Raw genomic sequence first — 27931 nt, forward strand, 5'->3', positions numbered from 1 at the left:
TGTATATGTATATATATACAATCACCACATACAAATACCTGTTGCATAATACAAATAAATACTGTAAACACATAAACTATATATACAGGGTGGGCCATTTATATGGATACACCTTAATAAAATGGGAATGGTTGGTGATATTAACTTCCTGTTTGTGGCACATTAGTATATGTGAGGGGGGAAACTTTTCAAGATGGGTGGTGACCATGGCGGCCATTTTGAAGTCGGCCATTTTGAATTAAACTTTTGTTTTTTCAATAGGAAGAGGGTCATGTGACACATCAAACTTATTGGGAATTTCACAAGAAAAACAATGGTGTGGTGTGCTTGGTTTTAACGTAACTTTATTCTTTCATGAGTTATTTACAAGTTTCTGACCACTTATAAAATGTGTTCAATGTGCAGCCCATTGTGTTGGATTGTCAATGCAACCCTCTTCTCCCACTCTTCACACACTGATAGCAACACTGCAGGAGAAATGCTAGCACAGGCTTCCAGTATCCGTAGTTTCAGGTGCTGCACATCTCGTATCTTCACAGCATAGACAATTGCCTTCAGATGACCCCAAAGATAAAAGTCTAAGGGGGTCAGATCGGGAGACCTTGGGGGCCATTCAACTGGCCCACGATGACCAATCCACTTTCCAAGAAAACTGTTCATCTAGGAATGCTCTGACCTGACACCCATAATGTGGTGGTGCACCATCTTGCTGGAAAAACTCAGGGAACGTGCCAGCTTCAGTGCATAAAGAGGGAAACACATCATCATGTAGCAATTTTTCATATCCAGTGACCCCCTTAGACTTTTATCTTTGGGGTCATCTGAAGGCAATTGTCTATGCTGTGAAGATACGAGATGTGCAGCACCTGAAACTACGGATACTGGAAGCCTGTGCTAGCATTTCTCCTGTGGCGTTGCTATCAGTGTGTGAAGAGTCGGAGAAGAGGGTTGCATTGACAATCCAACACAATGGGCAGCACATTGAACACATTTTATAAGTGGTCAGAAACTTGTAAATAACTCATGAAAGAATAAAGTTACGTTAAAACCAAGCACACGATTGTTTTTCTTGTGAAATTCCCAATAAGTTTGATGTGTCACATGACCCTCTTCCTATTGAAAAAACTAAAGTTAGATTCAAAATGGCCAACTTCAAAATGGCTGCCATGGTCACCACCCATCTTGAAAAGTTTCCCCCTCACATATACTAATGTGCCACAAACAGGAAGTTAATATCACCAACCATTCCCATTTTATTAAGGTGTATCCATATAAATGGCCCACCCTGTACATATGCATAAACATACACACAATAGATGTAGTATGGAGGATCCTATTTGGTAAACCTTGACGTATATTTTTTACAATTGAATCTATGGTTGACCCATGCAACTGTATGGCCTTTATCATGGGCCTCCTTTGGAAGCATTAGCCTTAAAGGCCAAGGACACCTTTGGGGACAATTTGCATTATTACCTTGTACTCATTTTGAGCTAAAGTTAATTTTTCAATGGGTCTTTATTGAAAAACCCCTTTCTCTGTACAACCTTGAGATTCTCTAGTAACATGCTCTGTGTTTTTATTGTGTTCCATCAGGCATCTCAGCTGATGGTTCCTTGTCCCTGATCTCCTAAACACTCATTATAGCGCAATGCTTATCTTACGGATAAGAATGTGACTTATATAGGTGTTTTTAAGCTATTAATAATTCAGATATATGGTTTTAGATGATTGGCACAAAGTGAAAATGAAAGTAAGATTCTCACAGGCAGAAGTTAACCCCTTATGACAAAGCTGCTGAATAGCTGAATCCTACTGACAATAGGCTTAAGTGAAATGTGTACAACATATCTATCTATCTATCTATCTATCTATCTATCTATCTATCTGGGAAATATTAGCATATGCATATACTGTGAATCTTAAAGTATCTACCAAAACATACTAATTGGTTAGCATAGTCTGGGAGCCTCAATGGGGACCAGCACCAATATGAGTGATGATAAGCTCTGTACAGCGCTCCAGAATTTGTATCTGTTCATGTAGTCCACATTGATTATTGATGATAGGCCTTAGAGTACAGTACCAGAGTAACCCATCCAAGCCTCTAAACAAGATTCCAGAACTTGAAATGTTTCTACTTCAAGGGATCTGGGAAAGGTTCTTTGATGAGGAAATCTATGTCTAGAAGATGGCACTGAGCACATAATGTGTAATTTTCTACAAATAGCATTGATGAGCTCAACTGATGGTTGTGTGAAGAGGCTGTTACCAGCTCTTGGAAGCAGAATTGTTTGGTGAGCAATGAATAGACCTCAGTATACCCAGATCTATAATACTTTCTTGATGATTGTCATCCTATATTGAGGCATTAATGGCTTTTAACTACTGTTTGCTGTATTTTTTGTAAATTGTTGCTATTAAATGCATTTACCAACAATGTTTTAAGGCAGTTTCCGCTAGTCTAACATATATTTAAAGTTTGTGTGCTTTGGAACTTAATGCAGATCCACTTGCTGGGCATTGACAAGCAAAGTGATCCCATAAGTGCCATTCACACTGGCACAGGACTATCCTTACAGCCTCTAGTTCCAGTGCAATGACCAATTACAATCCTGTCTGCACCGTTCTTCAAAGCCAGTATTCAAATCTGCATACAACTGTATAGGAGAGGGGTACTAAATCATAAAGTCAATTATATCTCATGCCATTATGATAGAGAGGGTATCCAAGTCGGATGATGGTAGGTAATAAATCATGGCTGAAATGATACAAGAACATAGAAAATGTTATGTTAGCTACAAACATATCAAAACTACATAGAAAATAGCTTACTTTTAGCCCCTTAACTATCCTCTCATGCATAAACTTTGTTTTTAATTATTATGTATAAATTCAAGCTGCAATACATAATAACATATTATATTGACCAGACAGGCTCCTTTGCATTAAATGAGTTGTCCCCTCTGGACAATCTCTAAAAGGGGTTGTGCCAAGTTTTGAAGTCAACCCATATCTACAGAATCCTGTTTCCCCGAATTGATGGAGAGACAGGTTGGGCATGTGCCCTGCCTCTCCATTAATTCTCTATAAGACTGCCAAAGATAGCCCAGTACAGCCTGGCTATTTCCAGCAGTCATATAGAGAATTAATTTAGTGGCATGGCTTCAGATCAGGGGAAACAGTGGCACCTGTCCTTGGGTGTGGTGACAGTCCCAGTTATCACTTCTACTGTGGATAAGTGATAACTTCAAAATTTCCCACAATGCTGTAAAGGAGAATATCGGGTTTGGCCAATAGTCTAATAAAGAGTATAAGGAGTTCCCAACAGATGATCTTGAGGGAAAAATGCTGAATATTTCACCCAATACTTTTGTTTTGCCAAAAGTGGTGTCTGGCGGCAGTTTTCTCCCCATTGACAACGCATACACCCTCAACCGAACTGAATATGTATGTATGGAAGAGTTGTGAGAGATACAGTAGCTGACAGCTATTGAATTTTTAAGAATGGCCACTCTACAAAGTTGATTTTACTTGCTGAGATCCTGATTGATCAGCTGAAACCTAACAACATGTATTCAGTTTTTCTACAGCACCATCACAGGAAAAATCAGGTATAACAGAATATAGGTTAATGGAATTCATAGGTAATCTACAAAAAACTAAGGTTCTCCAGAGAAAGAGTGACATCTTGTTGTCACCCTCCTTTCTCGCTAATAATACAACCTGTACAACAACCTGTAATAGGTTGTTTGAAAATAGTTTTTCTAAAACAGATTACCACTGAAAAATGTTTCCCTCTCCAATAAGTCATTAGGTAGGGATCATATTGTCTCGCACTCTCTTTGGAACTTTTGGGTATGATAGACAGTAACAGTAGTTCCACTTTGATATAATGGGAGCCTGATCTAGTTGCCTCACTACTGGTATTAGTCTTTCTTAAAAGAGTTGTGGTTTAAATAATCAACTGTCACCAGCCGTATCTTCTGTTAGAAGCTGTGACAGTTAAAGGGAAAAAGCTACAGCAGAAAATACAGTTCATGCCTCCGTGAAAGAAAATGCCCCCCTGAGCTGCCAGCCTGAAATAAATCTAGCAGAACAATTGTGGCAATGAATGGGGAGATCTCTGGTTCCATATGGGCTACAAAGCTGGTTCTGACTTTGTTAGAAGGAGATGGTCATGCATTTTATATTGTCTAATTTTCATTATTTTTTTACATTATTCAATGCCTAATCCCTCTTAAAGATAATGAGCATGATGGCAAAATTGACTGGAAATATGATTTTTAAAAGGAATTAGTCACCTCGATTTTAGACTATTATCTACAGTAATGCAAACAGATAAGGAGTCCCCATCACTTGTTTTTTTTATATTCCTACTCGCCCCCGGTTCCCTCGCTGTCAGTGATCAAAGCTGCACTGAACAACCTAACATAATGGAGACTCCACCCAACAGTCCTGACAATATTTCAAAGCAGCTCTGAGCACTGACAGCGGGGGAATGGAGGGTAGTAGGAAAATAAAAAGTAGTTAATTACCGTAGATAATGGTCCAAAATCGGGGGGATAAATTCCCTTTAAATAATGCACCTATTAAAACTTTGTGACCGTTACATCACGCCTTTTTGTAGCATATTGAGCAATGACATGTTGATTTACTTTGAGTCTATTCTGTTCTGATACTCGTGGATAGTTATGAGTCAGCAGTGTTCTGTGTCAGCACATAAATACCAAATGCATCAATGTTTTCCGTCTTAATTCAGGAGTAATTTTGCCGCAATTGTACTCAGGTTTGGGAAACAATGGATGACTGCCTACAGCCCAGCGTGATGTAGTCAGTACTGATTCACACCGGTATTGATTTGTAACAATTGTGCTGCTTTATGCATTGTTCCAATTTAAGAAAATTGTGGCGTTCATGTATAATCTTTTGTCTAGATTAAAGTTAAAGAACCAATATATGAAAAAGGGTTCTGTTCTTGAAAAGGATGTCTCAGTTAGGACAATTCATTTTTGTTAGAATAGGCTGATCACAGTGTGCCCCCATTGCTGGCAATAATCAGTGGCAAACGGAGGATTAAGAGGTCATTTACAAATAGATATATACGCTGCTTTTGTGGCATATTTCCGGTGCAGATTCTGTTGCATGCCATGTTACGGCAGAATCTGCTACTACTTTCCTGCTCACACAAGGTCTGAAAAAGGGGCCATGGCATGGGCAGGGAAGGGAACGGGCCAGTATGCCCATCTCATTCATAATTTTCTAAGTCTGGTTTAGCCGTAGAAAATGGTCTAAATGTAAGACAGCTAGGAAGATGTCTTACATTTAGAACCGGCGGTGGATGTGCCAAAGTTATATGGAGGTTGGCGTCTCTACATAATTTTGGCAATCCCCCGCCAGCTCAGGGGCTTATTAAGACTGGCATCTAACACTCTGGTCTTAATAAATGTGCCCCAAAGTGATTAATCCCCCTGCAGCGCCTCTTCAGGAAAAAAAAAAGCATTGCAAGGAGTCCATTGACATTAATTCCATGTCCATGAAATGGATGGATAGGCTGACTCGTAAAAACAGAAAAGAAAGCTGATGTAGCTATTCTCCACTCAACCTAATTGATGAGGATTATAAATGAAGCACTCTCATCTATTAACTCATTGACAGTGGGTTTTGTAAACCTGGAAACCTCTTTAAAGGGGTGAATGCGAGAATTTTTTCTTTTTTTCTTTTTTTACAAACTTGTCCGGACCTGTGAAGGGAAGATTACTTACCTGCTTCCCGGAGACTCCTGACTCCTTCTCTTCTCGGCTTGTGCTGGGCTCCATCGATGAAAACATTCAGTTTTCATCGATGGAAAAAACTTTTTTCAAATCACTGCCCGAGGCGGTTACCTGATCCCCTTGCATCATGTGACCATTTGTCATGACATAAAAAAAGCCGGTCACCGTTGCCGGCAGTTATTGTCTGCCTGTAGCTCCAAATCCATTGTTTTCAGCCAAAGAGCGCAGTGGATCATTGCAGGCCGAGAGGACAAGGAGCTGGGAACCAGTGCCGAGAAGCAGGTAAGTAAGCTTCCCTTTACAGGCACGGTCAAGCGTGTGTCCGGACCTTGCACAACCCCTTTAAAGCCTCTTAAAGGTGTTGTGCAAGGTAACTGCCTCAAAATAATTAGTCCAGATGTTTGCCCGTTACTGCCTTCCTGGGGGATGATACTAATGTGTCCTTCCTTAACTGTCCTCTTGGCGCAGCATATCCTGAGATGTATGGCATGAGATGACCAGCATGTAAAAGCCATGATATTGCTAAACTCCGATATGTCTATCTATCCTATATGTGTCTATGTGTGGCCATCCAGTGGTTGTCTTGTGAATTGCAACCTGTCAAGGGTTTTTGCTGGAATTTTGCAGAATTTGTTTTGTGAGCTTTGAGCAAAGGTGAGGATGGAAATATCTGTAGGGTACATGTCCCTTGAATACCAGGGGGACCTCAATAGCCATTCTGTCTGTGACTGCAGGGCAGCAAATTAAATCTTTGCACTGAAGAAACTCAACTACAATAATCTACTAAGGTTGTAGTTCCTCAGTGTAGAGATAACAGAGATGCACAGAGCTATATAGCAATGTGGATGCACTACACTTCTGCATTCATTTATTGGCTATACAGGCATAGTGTGAAGATGTACGCGCTTATGCCAGTCCAGGAGCGTGTCAGCGGGGGGAGCAGGGCGTGTGCCTCATGTGCTTCACGTCATTCTCTTTTGGGCTGGGGGTAAAGGAATACTATGCTTAAACCAGAAACATAGAAACATAGAAACATAGAATGTGTCGGCACATAAGAACCATTTGGCCCATCTAGTCTGCCCAATATACTGAATACTATGGATAGCCCCCGGCCCTATCTTATATGAAGGATGGCCTTATGCCTATCCCATGCATGCTTAAACCCCTTCACTGTATTTGCAGCTACCACTTCTGCAGGAAGGCTATTCCATGCATCCACTACTCTCTCAGTAAAGTAATACTTCCTTATATTACTTTTAAACCTTTGCCCCTCTAATTTAAAACTAAGTACCCAATAAATACATTTCTGTATCATTTGGCTGGATTTAATTCAGTATCTCGGCGATCGCAGCCTCTTGTCTTCAGTGTCTTGTCTACATCGAGGTGTTTTCTTAGTATCACAGCCCCCCAGTCATGATAAATATTCCACCATGTTCTTTTCAAGTTAATATGATTTCTCATTGCCATAAGTCATCTGCAATCGATCATTTATCTATATTATAACCAGGTTATTATTTTGGCTTGTGTGATTGATTGATTGATGTACGGCAGCTGCCATAATTGGTACACTTGTAGATTCAACATTGTCATTTCTGTCACGTTGCAAAAGAAATTTACAGCTGGAGAAAGGTAACAAAAATCAATATTTTTTTCATGACTGCTTGCAGCTATATGATGTGGCTCAGTGAGTTGGTTAGAAGCACTCATCAAATCTCTTCTGATGGCAGCCAAATGGTATAAAATAGACCATTGCCGAAAGCATTATATACTGAATTAGCGGTGTTCTGTCACTGATAGTTTCATTGTTTCACCTACCTATTATCTATCTCATATCTATCTATCTCAGAAGAAAGAAGCACAGCTGCAAGTTGGTGGGTGCTATTACTCCAGGAATTAAAGGGGTATTCCCATCTCAAATAATGGGAGCATATCGCTAGGATATTCCCCCATTGACTGATAGGTGTGGGTCCCACCTCTGGGACCCACACCTACACGGAGAAAAGAGCGCGGTAGGTGGTGGCCAGAGCAGCCCGGCCACAGCCAAGTGCTCTCCCCACAAGAGTGAATGGGAGGGCACCGTGTTGGCGATGCCAATGCTCCCATTCATTTCTATGGGGCCGGAGGAAATAGCTGAGCCAGTGCTCGGCTATTTTCAGTGGCCCCATAAAAATGAATGGAGGGCAGCTGCACATGCGCAATGCACCCTCCACAACTTTCAGGGATCCGTTCTATCAGACAATGGAGGCATATCCTAGCGATATGCTCCCATTGTCTCAGATGAGAATACCCCTTTAAGACCAATGGCCTGCTTATATTCCATATAAATGAGGCAGCACTTCAATTTCCATAGTGAAAAAAATTATATATTTTATTCATCCGTGCATCTATTTATTTCACATCTGTCTATTTCTTATGTATATAGAACGTCCATCTCTGTTTATTATATATCTATTTCATTTCTACTGAATCTATCTATTATCTATCTATCTACAGTATATATCTTTGTCTACTATTTAGCCCAATTTTCTGGCACTAAATAAGTAAAATAATCAGTGATATAAAGTGTCTAATCACCAAATGTATCATCCAGCAGGAGACACTGTGATAAATCTGGTGCCTCTTTAGGCTGCCTGGTATAAAGTTTACACTGACTTCATCATTAATAAAGCTGCCCCAATGTTCTCAAGAATCATGATAATTCAGAAATCTCAGCACTTGCGCAGACTACATCCTCCGTCTGTAACTTTTCATTAGATGAATATGAGTTTAGACATGGCCCTTAAGTCATACTAGCTGGATAATAATACATAATAAAACTCAGGCAATTAGGAGTAATTAATGTTATAGAATTTCTCAATTCCTTCTCGCAGACATTTAATTAGTTACAATAGGGGACTACAATGACAGGCTGCCGCCATGATGAAGGTGTATCGCCCGTAGGCTTTATAGGGGAGAAGAGCCAAACCATTATTTATCATGTCATTGACCTGTGATTTACAAAGATTAATACTGTTTGTACATAGGAGCATGAAATTATCATGTTAAGACTGTTTGCATAAAATCAAAAGTTTCAGTCAAAACACTACGTTTAGTTTGCCTTTCAGATGTAGACTTTCATAAGAATGAATTGCAATAAGAATTTTTCATCCTTTTTGAGATTGAAATGTTATCCAGAAGCTGATTGGCTGGTATAGACAACACCTCCACTTTTTATCACTTTTCCTTACTTGTTATTATTTTCTTCCTTTCTTTCCTCAGTTATTATCCAAGTCATGTCTCAAGGCCTGTTTAAAAGGTTGAATATTGACTTATAGGATAGCTGCCCTACATCTGGTGGCATTAGAGGCAGAGCTTGCTAAGAGCTCATTTGTATACCTTCTTCGACCTTATAAGTCCTTTCCTAACTTGCCACCAATTTTTTAAGTACTCCAGTTTCTCACAATAAAAATTCAGTACAATATTGCAACATTTTGCTAAAACTCTTGGCTGCCTGTTACACATATCACAACCACTGCTTGGCCACATATGGACACATATAGCATGAATAACTCCTGATAGAATATCGCAGTATCCTGCTTCCATTCAAAGCTGATCATCTCACAAAACTCTTGGCAGGTTATGTCAAGCCAATAGGAAATGTAAGGATGGACACGCCTGTATAATATATTTTAGATTTTAGGAAAGTTTTCAGAACTGCAAGGGTACAGTCACACGTGGAAGATATGGGGCAAAAATTTAGAACGTAGAAAGTTCTGCAAATCTTCTGCTTGTTAATGTATACTAAATGTGGCATCAAGTCATTACTCAGTCAGTCAATATTTTCATTGGAATCAATATTTATTGCGAATTGATACATTTATTTGCACTGAGTTCCACTGATGTGACTGGTCTCCTCATCAGTTATGATGATTGTGAGACTGTGATTAAATCTTTCTACTTTCATCCAGAAGCCAGCACATCTTTCCCCAGGAAGAGACAGCAATGGCCCACACCTGTTCAGAACAGATGTCACATGGTCAAGGTTCCTTGTTCTCCAGAATCACCCTTTCAGAGTCGCTGTGCAAACACCTTTAGTAATCAATCATCCTCTTCAGCCCCATGCTGATTGCTGAGCTGTGAATAAGAAATTCAGATTCATCACTTGTGCCTTGTACTATGCACTCGCTTGCCCTTTATCATGGTGGTGTAGACATGATTACAGAAAAACTGTCACACTGGAGCTAACTGCTGCTCAGCATGGCAATTGCAAGCCCAAGCTGTCTACAAGCACTTCTCTTAAGACACCCAAGCATCTTACGCAGAGATATCATAACAGTGACAACTCCAGCAGGCAAGCAGATTATTTCCAAGACCGATGATCGATATCTAATAATTGGAAAATGCATAAACATCTCTAAAGGGGTTCTGAATAGATTTTTAAATAGATTTGGAATTCTTGATCAATACTTTTCCTAGAGTTACAGCTTACCTGACTTTCACTCTGAGCAAAGAATTGATAGGATTAGAAAAATAAAATAAAAAAACGGCTTTCTTTTAAGAACAGTGCCACACCTGTTATAGGTTGGGTTTATTATTGGAGCTGCAATATCAGACATAATGAAAGGCGATAACTTTTTAAAAAAATATTTTTTTCCTTTTCAGTACCGTATTCTGACCCCCTCATAACTTTTTTTTATTGTTATGTCTACGGAGATGTTGTATGATTTTTTGATCAATTTTTATTCTTTTTTGGGGAGAGATAAAGTGATGAAAAAACAGTGACAAGGCCATTTCTTTTGTTACATCATTCATTGTATGGGGTAACGTATTATATTTTAATAGTAAAGGTGTTTTCACATGTGGTAATGCCCATGATATTATATTTTTTTATATTTTTTTTTATTTTGATTTTTGGGAAAGGGGGATCTTTTGAATTTGGATATTTTTATATTTTTCAAACCTTTTTTGGATTTTTTTTTCTACTTTTTGTTAGGGCCACAAGTGAACAACAACTTGCAATCATCAGATTGCAATTTGTACAGAATAATGAAATTTTTTCTATTATTCTTTACAGAAATCACTCTATGCCAGTTCAGTGCTACCACCTGCTGGCCTGAATGGGATATACTAATAATGAGCCTAGAAGCCTAGTATAGGCTCTGGATCATTATTAAAACAGTGCACTTTTCCTGATCTCATCCGCTTCTGGGTTTTAGCCTTCTCAGATGCTGTGGTTACATTTAGCCATGGCATCTGAGGGGTTAAATGTCTGCGGTTGGCATTTACACCAATCACGGATGTTAGCTGTGGATGTCTGCTATATGAAACAGCAGGCACCCAGTGGCTATGGTGCTCTCTCCACTTCAGAGCGGGAGCCATCTTTAAAGACCCGACATCCGCCATACATGTTTAGAAGGGGTTACTTATTATAAAGTAAAAAAATTTGTTGGTCCCTCTTGGCACCCAGAACTCCTATTATCTCTAATTTCGTACTATCCCTATTATCCCTACTTTTTCCTTGAATTCTGAGATCTGTGAATAAAATAGGCTTGACACAGCTAAGATGCATAAAAAGTTTACTAAACTATGATAAAATACATATATGCAAAGGATAACAGAGTAAAGCATGTAACTGTCACCTATGCCATGGGCAAATAACCAAGACACCTATATGATACAAAGAGAAGTGGTAGGTAGTCACAAGACATCTTACATGATCAATGTCAGTGGAGCTAACTCTTTGTTACATGCAGAAAGCATGTACAGTTTCTTCAGACTTTAGGAACGTGGCCTGGTACCTGGTACCACCAACCAACTGCATTAAAAGGTATTAAAGGAAAGAACAACTAAAATAAACCTTGCCATATTATATTTTGTTTTGATTTTGTATAGATCTATTGACCTCCTCACTGCCAAAGACATGAAAATATTGTTCTTTTTAGGGTTTTATAGGCTAATAGACTTACTACCATGCGTCCTTCATTCATATATAAATTATGGTTACAGATTAAACTTCTGCTGGCCATCTTGGCTGGTGGATCAAAAGACAGGGACACCCATTCTAATTTTATAGGTCACAAAAGTGGGACTCAAATCTATAACACATTTTTATGGTAAAAATATACAATAGTAATGTCATTCTAAGTGACTTTAAAAAAAATAGCATTTGGGGACTGGGCTGGCTATGGCAGAATGAGTACGTCTTTCTTTGAGCTCCTCCATCCCCTACCTAAACCCACTAGCATCCTGAACTCCATTCTTGGAAAATCTTAAAAAAATAAAACAGGTAGAGCAATGTCATATGGTCCCCTTACCTTGTCACAGAGCAAAATCGGTCTCTACTTCTCCAGGCAATTGCTGTCTTCAAAGATTGTCTTGTGCATCACCTCAGATGCCTCTCAAGATAGCTCAATGATTATTTCTATATCCCAACCTTTGCCACTGACAGAACTTACTTGAATCTCTCCACATTCTCTGCGATGCACCCACTCACAATCGGTCCCATCGAACAGGGGACCAAGAAAGCAAAACCCTTGGCAGGACACCTCCTTCTGCTCTGGAGTTCACTCCCCATGCTGAGGTAGGCCCTGGCCCACACACTCTCCAGTATGAGATATCTCCCCATCCTGGAAGCTCACTCCCAGGGCTGTCTTGCTGTGCAGGATGACTTTGTAAACTCTTCTGAAGCCCTGAAGACAATTAATCCTGAAATGCACTTGTTGCAAGATGTTGGTAGCAACATACCATTCTCCAGCAACCTGGCAGTTATGGTATAGTGGAGGCAACATTTACTACCTCACACCTTGGCAGGCCTACCTATGTGAGCACATACCTCTGGCAAAATGCCAAATTCTCCTCTCTCTACACCTTCTGCCTGGCCACTGTTGCCTTAGCTACTAGACACACTGTTAATGGGGGAACCTGATCTGGCCATCCGGTCTTCTTCTAAGAAAATTGGAATCTCAGCCTCCCATTCCTAGGCTTCCATTGTGGTTAGCCAACTACAGCTGGTTGCATTTCTGCCACCCAATTACCTTCTATAGTCTCTGAGTATACACCTGGGAGCACAGATATTTTGGAACCTTCATCTGAAAGGTCTTCCACAGGCTCTTCTTTGGTTATCCCCTTACCAGGCTCACCATGAAATAATGGGCACTCTTATCCCGAATAACCAGGAATCAGTGCTTCTGTTCATGTTTGACTTATAAAAAATCCATGACATGACGCCTTGTTCTGGCCACCAAGATGAATATTCTATGTCATTGTAGTTCCACTGATCCTTCCATGCTTGATAAATGGTATGAGGGGAAAAAATAACAGCGCATGGAGGAACAATGCCCATAACCAGAATCACATATTACATTAAAACCTGGTTTTACTGGTAAACGTTTAATCATACTCCTGTTTGTTCCTCCATCTGCACCTGATCCCCTATCTGATGCCACATCAGTGGTCATATCTTCCAGTCATATGACTACAGCAACCAATGTACATGGTCATGGATAAAAAAAATGTTTATATTGTCAATCATTGTACAAAATACCATTAGAAATGTATGTCTTTTTTATAATCTTTTACCTGTTAAAATGTCAGATTTTTGTGATGTAAAAAAAAAATTAGACAACTATAAATCTTATAACTATAAAACTTTTTCCACCTTTAATGTGACCTATAAACTTTACCACTCAATTGAAAAACAAACTTAAATCTTTAGGTGGAGGGAAGAAAACAAAAAAAAAACTAAAATAATGTGGTTGCATAAGTGTTCACACCCTCTTATAACTGGGGATGTAGCTGTGTTCAGCATTAAGCAATCACATTCAAAAACATGTTAAATAGGAGTCAGCATACACCTGCCATCAATTAAAGTGCCTCTGATTAACCCCAAATAAAGTTCAGCTGCTCTAGTTGCTCTTTCCTGAAATGTTCTTAGTCGCATCCCACAGCAAAAGCCATGGTCCACAGAGAGCTTCCAAAGCATCAGAGGGATCTTATTGCTAAAAGGTATCAGTCAGGAGAAGGGTAAAAAAGAATTTCCAAGGCATTAGATATACCATGGAACACAGTGAAGACAGTCATCATCAAGAAAATATGGCACAACAGTAACATTACCAAGAACTGGATGTCCCTGCAAAATTGATGAAAATCTGGCAAGTACTGGCTGTGTGGTACATGTGACAACAATCTCCCGTATTGTTCATATGTCTGGGCTATGGGGTAGAGTGGCAAGACGAAAGCCTTTTCTTACGAAGAAAAACATCCAAGCCAGGCTACATTTTGAAAAGACACATCTAAAGACTCCCAAAAGCATATGGGAAAAGGTGTTATGGTCTGATAAAACCAAGGTTGAACTTTTTGGCCATAATTCCAAAAGATATGTTTGGCGCAAAAACAACACTGCACATCACCAAAAGAAAACCATACCCACAGTGAAGCACCAGAAGAAGATTCATGTTTTGGAATGGCCCAGCCAGAGCCCAGACCTGAATCCGATTGGGGTGATCTGAAGAGGGCTATGCACAGGAGAAGCTCTCGCAATCTGACAGATTTGGAGTGTTTTTGCAAAGAAGAGTGGGCAAATCTTGCCAAGTCAAAATGTGCCATGCTGATAGACTCATACCCAAAAAGACTGAGTGCTGTAATAAAATCAGAAGGTGCTTCAGCAAAGTATTAGTTTAAGGGTGTGCACACTTATGCAAACATATTGTTTTATTTTTATATTTTTTCTTTCCTCTACCTAAAAGATTTCTGTTTGTTTTTCAATTAAGTTGTACAGTTTATAGGTCACATTAAAGGTGGAAAAAGTTGTGAAATTATTTATCTTTGTCTCATTTTTTTACATCACAGAAACCTGACATTTTAACAGGGGTGTGTAGACTTTTTATATCTACTGTATGTATTTACAAATGAAGGCATCCATTTGTCAATATACAAAGGTAATCACAACTTACAAGCATTATGAATATTAAGCCACAAAACGAAGGCTTACATAACGTCTCTGTATTTGAAAATTCCATCAGCGTTTCATCTACTCAATAACCTCCTAAGGCAAATGCAGAGTAAATAAGATATTTAGCAATTTAAAACTGCAGAAAGAAGTAAATAATTTAGCGTGGTATGTACGAGACAGAACCATCAAACAAGCTATTTGCTTAAAAACACTATGTGAAATGAATAAAGATATTGACAGCTGTATTTGAGGGCAGAATATTTATGATTCCTTTCAGTGTAGTAACGGAACTGATGATTGTACAAACCTAAACAATTTGTAATAGAATAAATTGCTCTATTACTTCTCTCCCCGTTCAGCTAACAGTTGTTTGAATTCTTTAAGAACTATGTAATTAAGTTATAGAGTCATGATAGAATGTTTTTTTTACATTTTTTTTAAGTTTTGGACACTTTTGATGGTGTTTTTGGTGGCTGCTGCTGAAAGTGTTCCTGTTTGTCAGTATAGACATTTTAAAGAGAAACTTTCCTCTTATTTACCATCTGAAATGCCAGATACCAGAAAATACTGGATGGAGTTCTTCCGTATATCTTTCTTGAAAATTTCAGGCCACTGCCACAGGGGTTCAGGTGATCCTATGAAGTATAAAATGAAGTATTAAAGGTCATAACTAATAGACTTACAATAATAAATGTTAAAGGGGTTGTCTGAGGTTTTGATATTGATGACCTAGGCTCAGAATAAGTCACCAGTATCAGGTCAGTGGGGGTCTGACTCCTGGCACCCTCTTCTGATCAGCTATTTGAAGAGAAGACAGCTCTCAGTGAACGCTGCAGTCTTTTCCTAGGCTAGTGGCATCAGATTCATCAGCCCCATGGCCTAGGCGTAACTCAGTCTCATTCAAGTGAACCAAGCTGCAATAGCCGAGATGTAATACTAAGCATGGCAGCTATCCAATGGACGGTGCAGAGCTTGGTAAGCTGTGAGAAGACAGTGGTGCTCACTGGAAAGTCACTGTCTAGTCAAACAGCAGATCAGTGTTAGTGCTGGATGTTGGACCCCTGCTAATCTGATATTGATGGATTGGTCATCAGTATTAAGAACCCAGAAAGCCCTTTTAAGTATCCCTACGAAACATATCCCCAAACTGCAGACACTCTTTTTCTGTCAACGTTTGATTGTTGGCACAGTACTTGGGAGACGCTGATTACCCAAAAACAAAGAGACAGGCTTCTACTTCCTTATTAAAGAGTTTGTCCTACCATAACACTTTATCACCTGTCCACCACTGTGTACAGGGATTGACTACATTCACAATTAGTGATGAGCAAAGATTTTGCCGAACTTTATCAAGAAATTAGATTTGCTACAAATTACTTCATAACAAATCACATTCCATTATATGGAGTGGGCGTAATGACGGGGAACAGTGATCGTGTTGTCCTCGTAATTTAACCCCTCATAGGCCATGTTCAACTCTAATCGCGACATCTGAGAGTCACATTCAGCCTATCAGGGACTTACCTTATCCATTTGATCGTGGAGAGGCCATTGTGGCCTTCTTGATTGATGAAAATGCGCTAATTTGTGTGCGTGCTGATGTGATTACATCACTGCTACCATTCAGCGTGATGACGTAGTGATGTCACGCGCCAGTGCACGTAAGAATTGGTGCGTTTTCTTCAATGAAGATGGCAGCGATAGCATCTCTGCGATCAAATGGATGAGGTGAGTATGTTTTGTTTTCTTTTTACCATTATTTTAGGAAAAATATATTAGTTTCCATGAAGAGTCAAGAAATTTGCCCTCATAGCGAATTGAATTATTTCCGAATTTGGATTGAATTCCACTTTGTTAACTTCAATTTGTTCAATACTTCTCGCAATTGTTGCAGGACCCTTATGATCATAAAGGTATCACCTATTCTTTGGATAGGTTATAAGTTGTTATGGTGGAACAAACCCTTAAGTATAAAGTTTTCATGCCTAGTCACAGATGTTCCCATGTCAATCCAGCCACTTATCTCTTTAGATCATTATGGACAAGGGAAGTCACAGAACAGCATATCCTACTGCACAGGGATTGTCTTCACCCACTGTCCCCATTAAAAAATGCCACATGGGTCAGTTTCATAAACAGCTACCAATATGTTTTGGGCATTTAGAGTAGGCTGAAGCCTAAATACTCCAAGAAAACCTTCCCAAAGACATGGAGAGTATGCAAACATATACAAGGCAAAAATGCTAGCCAGTCTACTACCCAGCTATTAATGAAGTCAAAAATAGTGAAAATCCCTTTAAGAGCTGACAACAATCTAAAAAAATTAGAACTTGCACCTGTATATCCTGCATAACTGTGTGCTGTGATTGACAGATGGTTTGGAGGAATTCTCTGACCCTTCATGTATCCATTTTCTCTATTTTGCTTATCTGGTAGCTTTTGTATAGAAGCCTACATATATCTTATTTAGTATTTCAAATATATTTTATACCTTCATTATAATAATAGTCTGTGCCTTCAACAAAAACATTCCTAAGCATTTTCAGATCCACATAGGACATTGAGTTAAATATCTGCTGTTATTGATACAAATTGTAAATGCTTAGCGACTAAGTTATTCTTTACTAGATATTTGGTATGAAAATGTAATTTTGTATAGAGAAGTAATGGTGCTGAGTGGATAACAAGATTCAGCCGGCTGCAGTTTGCAGCACTATACCATATGTCTTTTATAACTGTTGCATTTTTGTGAGGTGGTTCCTAGGGCAATGATGTCGTGTCAGCTATACATCACAGAAATCACTAGTGAGGCAATTCAATCATAGTACATAAATCTTCGGGTTGTGGTTTGGTACTCAACAGGGTAATTTAATGAAAAGGGTACATTAAATCTTTTGCACATGATTTATTGGCTTCATTTTTCTCAACATTTTTTATGCTCTTTATTAAACATTGCGATTGGCCGAATGTGACCTTTAACATTTTTGTAAAATTCTGTTTATTTGGTAACACATCACCCAAGGCCACTAACAATAATGCCATTTATTGTATTGCTTGGTATTTCAGTGCTGAAAGGGTGAATACTATATTTCGCAGCAAGAGATTTAATTATGCATTTCGGCAAATCATTTGCACTTCCTTAATGCAAGTGATATTCCGCTGCAGGCCAAAAAGGCTTCTCACATCTGCTTGCCACTTAACATCCCCTCCTTCATTTCAAGAATCTTTCTTAATTAAATAAGAGCTTGGAGTTGTCATCTGTGAACTAGTGTCTTTGGAGGGACAAAAATCTTCACACTGTTTTATGTGTTAAGAATTTAGTTTGAGAGAGTTCGGGAAACTTTTTGAAATTGTCCAATATGTATAATATCTCTAAAAAGTCTACAATATTAATATATTTAATACGGGATGACAAGTAAGTGCTTATCTCGGGGACCATGACCATGGGGAATTGTAACAGCAAACTTACCATTACTTTTTGTATTTATGCTAGTAATACCGTTTTAATTTAAATATAGTAAAGTTGGCATATTTTGCTGTCTCTGACTTGTGGGCAACTGTATGGGGTGCAGAGTTTGCTGTGGCACCAGGGCCCTAGAATATGAGAGGAGGCAAGTGTTGTTTTTTTTTTGTGTTAAAGAGATGGCATTTTGGAAGAAAGGATAAATGGATGGAAAGATTGATGGATGGAACAAGCAATGAGTGTGCATATAACTGTGCACTACTGTGCAGAACCAGACACTTTGTGATAACTGCCGCCACTTTTAAAAATTGCCATGTGTTGAAAAAAATAGCAATTTTAATGTAAAATTTCCATAACATATGAATGGCAACTTCGGTTGGGGCAGTTTACACAAAAACTTATGCAAGCTACATAGTGATCGTTGGTCATTGCGCTCATCCTCAGAAGTCCAAGGGGTTTAAACTAGGGTTGTCCCGATACCGATACTAGTATCGGTATCGGGACCGATTCCGAGTTTTCTCGGCGGTACTCAGCCGCCGATACCCCGCCCCGATACATAAATAGAATACTTTTTTCCCGCAATGAATATTTTTGCGGCCCGGCAAAGATGCAGGATCGGGAGAGAGGAGGGGCTGGAGTCCGTAACTATGGGCGGGGCCCGGTGCAGTCACTGTACTCTTACACCGGGCCCCGCCGCTCACCAAAGTATTTATAAACGTGAATCCTTATCCTGTTATTAAGTTGAACTAACGCTGCCCTCTCCCATGTTCCCCTGTATCCCCCTGTATCCCCACAGCACTTACTTAAGCTTCCATAGCAGGCAGAGCAGACGGCAGCAGTAACGTCACTCACTGACGTAGAGCGCCTGCTCCGCCCACTTTATGAATGAAGCAGGCGGAGCAGACGCGCGACGTCAGTGAGTGACGTTACTGGTGCCGTCCGCTCTGCCTGCTATGGAAGCTTAAGTAAGTGCTGTGGGGATACAGGGGAACATGGGAGAGGGCAGCGTTAGTTCAACTTAATAACAGGATAAGGATTCACGTTTATAAATACTTCGGTGAGCGGCGGGGCCCGGTGTATTGGGGGACACTGTTATGAGGGGGATCTGTGGATGACATATAGCAGTGTCATCCACAGATCCTCCCCATAACAGTTCCATCCACAGATCCCCTATAACAGCACCATCCACAGATCCCCCACCAAATAACAATGCCATCCTCAGATCCCCCCACCCCATAACAATGCCATCCACAGATATCCCACCCCATAGCAGTACCATCCACAGATCCCCATAACAGTGCCATCCACAAATCCCCATAACAGTGCCATCCACAGATCCCCCATAACAGTGCCATCCACAGATCCCCCATAACAGTGCCATCCACAGATCCCCCATAACAGTGCCATCCACAGATCCCCCATAACAGTGCCATCCACAGATCCCCCATAACAGTGCCATCCACAGATCCCCATAACAGTGCCATCCACAGATCCCCCATAACAGTGCCATCCACAGATCCCCCATAACAGCGCCATCCACAGATCCCCCATAACAGTGCCATCCACAGATCCCCCATAACAGTGCCATCCACAGATCCCCCATAACAGTGCCATCCACAGGTCCCCCATAACAGTGCCATCCACAGATCCCCCACATGACAGTGCGTCATCCACAGATCAACAGATCCCCCAAAACGGTCACATGACATTTAAAAAAAGTATCGGTATTCGGTATCGGTGACTACTTGAAAAAAAGTATCGGTACTTGTACTCGGTCCTAAAAAAGTGGTATCGGGACAACCCTAGTTTAAACATACACCAATTAGAGGGAATCTGTCAGCATTTTTCTGGACTATTATTTGCAGCAATAGATGAGTATTACTGCAGATAAGGAGTCCAGATTGCCATTTTCTATTTCCTACTGCCGCCCCTCCTCATTCCTCTGCTGTCAGTACTCAAAGCTATGCTGAAATACTCAGCCCAGACTGCTATGGTGTGCTAACATAATGGAGATGACTTCTGTGAAAATACATAGCAGTCCTAACAATGTATTTCAGTATTTGACACTGGGAGAATGTGGGGGTAGTAGGAAAGTAAAAAACAACAACTTGGACTCCTTATCTGCAGTAATACTCATATATTACAGCAGATAATAGTCTAAAATTATGGTGACAGATTCCCTTTAAGCATTGATGGCCTAACCTTAGGTTACACCATCAATGTAGAATCCTTTGAAAAAGAAAAAGGAAACCACCATTATCTCATATTATACGCAACATGGGATTCTATCCAAGTTTCTTTACAAAAGTGTCAATATAATACTCACTTGTCTTTAAAGTTTGGAATTCTCTATTTTAATGTTTGATGAAGTAGAATAAAAATACATTACACATTTCTGTAAAATAAGGCAAGATGCTAGCGTTTGCTCGTTCATCGGCACTATTACACTGCAAGATGATCGCTAATGAGCACTTGCATAAATGCTCGTTAGCGAGTGTGATATCGGACAGTGTAATACAGCCTTTAGTTTTAGATGGTTCTTCAAACTATGATGATGCCTGTAATTACATGTCATCTAGCTAATAAATAGGGCGGAGAAGCATAGCTTATGAATAGAAGTCTTACCTTGCATATAGTATTGATATTGCGAAAGACTTCCACCGAATGTGTACAAACATGCCAGAACTGTGGTTTCAACTCTAGCAGGCATCTTACATGGTATTTTATGGTATGTGGGTTGCCCATTACTACAGTCCAGTTTGAAAACTGGACAATAATTTTAGATCAGAAGAATATCCAAATGCAAGATACCTTTTTTGTATTTATTGTATAATTTACTTCTAACTGGACTTGTTTCTGTCTCATTGATGTAATTTGAAGCTCCTGGGCCATGGTGTGAATGCTAAACTTAGGCTAACCACCATTTTAATGCTATGTGATGTCATATCACTCTAAGATTTGTATACAGAGCAAAAAAATATCAGATTGCATCAAAGAATTTGCATCAAATATTTAATCTCCTATTTATGCTGTGTAGGAGTGATGCTTGTAATTAGCAAACATCAAACTTGATAATCAAAAGATTCAGGACTGGTGATCCAGGTGGTTGGCATGCAAGTATTGTAATTGAAGATGATGATGAATTTGATCTTGCACACAGCACCATGAGAATAGGGATAGCATTTAAGCAATCCAGATTTATTTTTATAATCTATATTTATTTATGGGGGTTGTAGAGTGTTCACATGGTACGATGAGGCACTTCAAAGTCCTACAACTTTGCAATGTTCTTCATGTGTCAAGATTTCTGCTTGTAATAGTTGAAAGGCAACCTTTGTTTATTTGCAAAATCTCTTCTTGACATGTAATGGACACACACACATACAATATTAAATTTGTATGCAGTGCCTCCACAGGAGAATTTAAAGGGAATGTGTCATCAGAAAATTGCCCATTGTTTAATAAACGTTGTTACGTTTAACATATATTTAAACAAAACCCATAAAATTCTTAAGCTTTCACACTGGCCAATAATCCTAATAATAGGCTCCACATCTTGGTCTATACAGATCACTATACTGTAGTTATCTGCTTATCTGTCATTCTAATTCAGCCTATAGTGATATCAGAACTGTGTATAAATTAGGCAGGATCCACCATTCACCATTCAGTAGGTGGTTGTCAAAGCTTATCGATTCTTTCCTTGTACAACGTCCTCTGCCCAGGTCACAGAACATGCCTAGAAAACAATCATTTCCCCTCCGGACCATTGTGTCTATGGTCCATGGGGCTGCCGTAAATTGTCTTAATGCTTTCTAAATGATGTTTAGAACACCTCAAGCAAGATGGCCGCCCCCATAATCATGTTAAGGAAACAGAATGGTTTTAACTGGCAGATACAATTTTTGGTGACACATCTACATTAAGCAAATTCATGGACTTCCCATGCACACATTTGACAGGGCATCCACAGTGAGAGATGCTCTATTCCACCACTCTTCACTGTGGTGAAAAGCTAAGAGACCTGATGAAGAATTTTAGAATAGTTGTTCTAAACTGGACCACAGAAACAAATCTTTAATTTCTTAGGTAGTTTGGATAAAGAGATGTGTATAACTTTACACTTGGGTGAGTCTTATACTACAAGTATTAGAAATGTGAGAAAGAATAATAAATTATTCTCACACATATTAATCTGCAGGGTGGGTGAGATATTTTTCCCATTTTAGAGTATATTTGGAATACATGTACAGATTATATTTTTCACCACTTGAATCTTATTTTACCCAAGGGCTAAAAATAGAAAAAGCTATTTTGATCAGAAATGTATTAGTGAGCTGGTTAAAGTGCGTCATTGCATGTATTACTATAATTCTGACACCAGCATAGTTGCGAAGCAGTCTAGAGTTCCTGAGCCTCTTAATCAGCATATCCTCAAGTTTCTTCATTTGTCTATGGCTACAGAATTTCTATGCATAATAGAACAGAAAAAATTACGCTCAGTATGTGTTCTTCCCACATAAGACGGAATAAGGATATTAGTGTAATGTTGCAGAGTTGATTTATGGGAGTGTGCTTGCTGAGTTTTGTATTTTATTGTGATTAACAAAAATTCTCGTCTCATATCTCTTTTGTAGTACTTATCTATTGCATATTTAAATGCAGTAGCAAATCCTCTCCATTGCTATAATTCAAGGAACTCAAGGAAAAAAGGCACTATCATTAAGTACATACAGTGAATGAAAAATATTGTTCATTACTACAGAGATTCACTATGGCATCCTGATGTGCAGTCCTTTCTCTCTTCCTGTCCGCTGCTGCTGTCTATGGTCTTTTCCGTACGTTTTAGACGTAAAAAATGTTCTAAATGTAAGACAGCTCCAAAACTGTCTTCCATTTAAAACTGGCGCTGGATGCGCCCAAGATGTGGAGAGGCCTGCGCTATGGGCCTTTATTAAGACCCCCATTCAGACCCCAGTGTTTATCAGACCTCACGACAACACCCGAAGGTTGGGGGACCTCCATAGGTCCCCCAATCAGACCTCAGATTTTACCTCCATGTGAATGACCCCCATGCTCAGATCAGATTTAAAAAAAAAAAATGTACCTACCTCTCCTTCTTCATACGCCGAACCCCCTCCTCACATCCAGTGTTCTTCTTCTCCTTGTGGTGCACTGTGCTGTGACCCAACGCACACAGCGTTAGGTCACAGCATGGCAAAGTCCTCAAGCTATGTGAAGTCACAGCACAGTGAGCAGCTGAGTGCCAGGAAATAGTGAGTACAGAGTGGGGGGAGTGCTGCATTCACCACTTCATAGTCCTCCTGTACTAATGAGTGTTTCCTTCATGGAAACGCTCATTGGTATTTGCCCCATAAGACGCACTGACATTGCATCTTATAGGGCAAAAAATATGGTAGTTATGCATTCTCACTAAGTGGAACTGGCTAAGGTCAAAGTTGCATATAATACATGCTGCTTTTTGGTAGCACATTCTAAGAGGTCCAGGAGGTCCAAGCAATTACTATGAAGGTCATGTGACCATGCTGCTGTCTAACGATTTGTCCAAGATAATTGTTACTACACTGTTACTATCTACATTGAGTGGGTACCATATTGACAGTTGAAAAACAAACTACCTGTTACCAAAGATAAGTAGAGTAGAGTAGGGTAGAGATGGTACTATGCAGTGGAAAAGTAAATTAAAGGGGTTGTCACACCTTGCTAGTTTCAAGCTTTCAGTGTCTTGATTCCCTGCTTACTGGGGCCAGAGCTGAGCACTAATGAGGTGGTCGGGGCTGGAAGTGACTGTGAATGCACAAGAATATGTGCAAACTCGCTCCTGTGAAACCCAGCCACCAGAGCAGCCAGCCGGGCTGTCAATAGTGTTTCTGTGTGCCTGTGTGAGAACATTACAGTGGTGGCCAGTACTCCTAGAAACAAGCATGAAATTTGAGGCTGTTTTAAGGAGAAGATAAGGCTACAGAGGCAGAATTGAAAAATGAGCTATATGGAAGAAAAGATCTTAGGACTACAAATAACTGATTAAATGTTGATTAATGAGGTGAGACAACCCTTTTAAGGTCTCATGTTATACTGATCCATGCTTATGTCTACTATGGCCGATAGTACCGCATAAACTTAGAAGCAGACAAACATATTTTTCCTCATAAATATGGAATGCATGGGGGAAAAATATTGTGGTATATATAATGACATGCCAAATTTCAAAGAGGTCCTTCCTTGGTTATTGCTTCCAGGCAAGCGCAAGGCATTATTTGGGTCAATAAAATGGAAAAATTGAATTTTAGGGACATAGTAACAGTGTCTGTGGTATGCATGTAAGAACTTATTATTATTATAGTCAATCGATTTTTTTAGGATGTTAAATATCCTAACATTTTCAGTATTATGAGATTTTCTTTAACTGTTTCTCTATAAAACGTCTTAGTAGCTGACCAGTTTTTTCTTATAGCGCACTTACTGCATGCTAATATTATAGAAGGATCTGTTCTCCTTGAGCGTCTATTGAATTGTTGCCATTCATTGGTTTGTGGAGTTACACAAAGCTTCGGAAATTGAAAAAATTCAGTCACACACGGTTTTATGTGTTTCATGAAGCAAGAAAAAGGGTTTTGTTCACTTTTGTAAATTGCAGCGAAACAGAGAAAAATACAAATTCAATCCATCAGTAAAAGTACTGTAACTGATTTAGAATATCAATTATCCATGACTTAGTGAACTGTCAAGAGACTTGCTCTGGAAAATAAAACCCTAAAAAAAAAAAAGCAATTGCTATGCTCAATTCACATTCTTCCACATTCTTCATAAAATAAATTCTAATTAGCTGTATTTTTTCATTGTTTCCAGCACCAAGGAAAAATTGGAGTCAAATTTAATGTTGGAACAGATGACATCTCAATTGAAGAAGTTAATGCTATTATCAATGATGGGAAGTACCATGTAGTACGATTTACAAGAAGTGGGGGTAATGCCACCTTACAGGTTGACAACTTGCCTACAATAGAGCGTTTCCCAGCAGGTAAGGATACTTTATAAAACAGGTTGAATTTTGATATCTTCATCAGTTATTAATTGTAGTATTGAGAGTAAAAAAAAAATATTGAAAAAATTATGATAAGTATTGTATTAGTTACTGTAGTAGATAAAAGCAAAGCTAATGTTTTGACTTGTGGATGGGCTACTATACTTTTTGGAACTGCATTTCAAGTTTTTATGGCCCATGGAAAGGATTTGACAAAAGGTATAACTGTACATAATTAGCAAGCACATTTCAAGAACATTGCAAAATATGATGTCTTATTGTGATTCACAATTCTAAAAGACAATTTTGTAATTTGTTATCTAAGTCTAATACATTTAAGTGTCTATTTATCTAAGTCTTTATAAAAATAGAAGTGTATTACCTGTTGCTCTGTTCACACTAATGGTAATGGGTCATTCTACAGGTGAAACTGGAAAAATTAGAATATATTTCAGTAATGCAAATTAAAAGGAATTGCATTAATGCAGCTTAGAATTAGAATTTTTGTGAAAAGTTTCAACATTTTAGGCTCAAAGTATCACACTCTAGTCAGATAATTAATCGATATCACCTTAGCAAAGGGTACCTCAAAATTGTGACTTTGGGGTTTCATAAGCTATAAGCCATAATCATCCAAATTATAACAAATAAAGGCTTGAAATATCTTGCTTTGCCTGTAATGAGTCTATCTCATATGTTAGTTTCACCTTTTAAGTTGCATTACTGAAATAAATGAACTTTGCTTGATACTACAATTTTTCGAGTTTCATCTGTAGGTTTCTGTCTGGCTTTCCAGTATTTTTTTTTATGGCACAAATCGCTTGGTCTGTAGCACTATTCTTGCTGTCAAAATTACTAGAAGCCCGACAGACACAATCTTTGGCTATAGTGTTCTGAAGGATTAGCCGATATGCATTTCTAGAACACTGTAGCTGCTTTGGCTCCATTGTAAAAAGAAGCCATAATGCTATTGTGAACAGAGTCTAACCTTTCGATAAGACCTTGGTATTTTTATAGATAACATATAATGATTCCCATCTTTGTATGTGCTGTGCTCCTCAAAATACATATAGAGACAATTGATCTGCCAATTGTTTATTCCCAATCTTTTTGGCTTCTTTTAGTCCCTTTGTTTCATTTTTCTGCTGAGGTCTACTGTGACCATTTTGTGCCAAAATATAGGTCCATTACTTATTTGAAAACTTTAAACTTATCCAAAATTGGACCTTCACTTTTAATATCAATATATACATTTTCCTATAAAATGCATTATCAATATTCCAGTATCCTTTGCAAGAAATAACTCAATAGTAATGTAAAAAAGCCCATCCTCCATTACCACATCCTGCTGCCTTGCCATAGCATGGGGACAGTTGGAAATGGTGGACATATTGTCTATGAGTTGTCAATTCTTAGCTTCCTTTGGCACCGATTGATATTAACTGCTCATCTGTTCTCCAATACCTTCTGGCTTTAGCAGACATAAGGGGAGAGAGAGAACATCTCATATGATAAAACTATTTTTACTGGAGAGACATGATTCAATTGTAACATTAGTCCGTGCATTCCTAACAAATGCTATGAAGTTATAGCTAAACTTGAAGGGTAAATTCACATGATTATGTGAGAACAGCGAAAGAGGTATGCCCAAAAGTGATAATTTACAGATTTGTGCACAAAATGTAATGACTCCTATTATAGTCTAATTGTTATATATGATCATTGAATTTGCCACTATGTTATGAAGTTGTATGGAATATTTACATTTAATGAAATGTTTCTTTTATGTTCTATACTGAATTTTGCCTATCAATGACAGTTTGTCACCTTATAGATTACTTTATATAGCGTGTTGTGCAATTCAACATTTGTCAACTGCAAAAAAAAAACTATAGTAGCATCTGTGCTAAAGACTTTGCATGAAGAAAATGCTCCTAACCATCTCTGTTTTATAATGGAAGGCATTTAGGGGTTATTATGCCTTGGAGCCACTAAGCATTTTACCACATTTTTTGTGCTACTGTTATGACGGAAGCCTGCTGTCTATCAGCCTTGGGCTGCCATCCTTTTACTCAATCTCTTCAGCCTTAGCTCAATGTTTTATTCTAATGTAATAAATAAACTCGGAACTCAGTTAATGTGTGTTGCTGCAATGCTGATCTAGTTACAGTGATGACACACTTGAGCAGTGGCACAGTGATGAAGAAGAGTAAAGGGCCCTTTACACTACTGATTGTTTGGGAAGATTATCACTAAGGGTGGGTTCACACTACTGTTATGCCATTCAGTTATAGGTTCCGTTTATAACGGAATATAATGGAATGGCCAGATTTAATGCAAAATGGAAGCCTTTAAGAGGCATTCAGTTTTGCTCCGTCCTAATAGAAGTCTATGGGCAAGCATAACGGATCCGTCTGGTTTCCGTTATGCAGGATGGAAAAAAAAATTCTGTCGACTTTGTTTCTGTCCTGCATAACAGAAACCAGACAAATCCATTATGCTTGCCTATAGACTTCTATTAGGACGGAACAAAATGTAATGCCTCTTAAAGCTTCCATTTTGCATTCCGTCTGTCCATTCCGTTATAAACTGAACCTATAATGGAATGGCAAAATGGTAGTGTGAAACTAGAGTTTGTATGAATGCTTATTAGCAGTAATCTGCCAGTGTACAGGTTACCCAATGAAAAGCAAAATGCTTGTTCATCGGGTAATAGAATA

At 38.9% G+C, this 27931-nt stretch overlaps 1 protein-coding gene across 13 annotated transcripts in view; it reads left to right on the top strand.

The window, feature by feature from the left end:
* NRXN1 (neurexin 1) overlaps positions 1 to 27931 on the top strand; it is a 1679151-nt gene that overhangs the window by 1450043 nt on the left and 201177 nt on the right. For all 13 annotated transcript variants that reach the window (XM_040430258.1, XM_040430259.1, XM_040430265.1 and 10 more), the window contains one exon: positions 25037 to 25208. In XM_040430258.1, the coding sequence (XP_040286192.1) occupies positions 25037 to 25208 (172 nt within the window). The remainder of the gene's footprint in view (positions 1 to 25036; positions 25209 to 27931) is intronic.

The sequence above is a fragment of the Bufo bufo genome, chromosome 4 (assembly GCF_905171765.1).
Source record: "Bufo bufo chromosome 4, aBufBuf1.1, whole genome shotgun sequence".
Classification (NCBI taxonomy): Eukaryota; Metazoa; Chordata; class Amphibia; order Anura; family Bufonidae; genus Bufo; species Bufo bufo.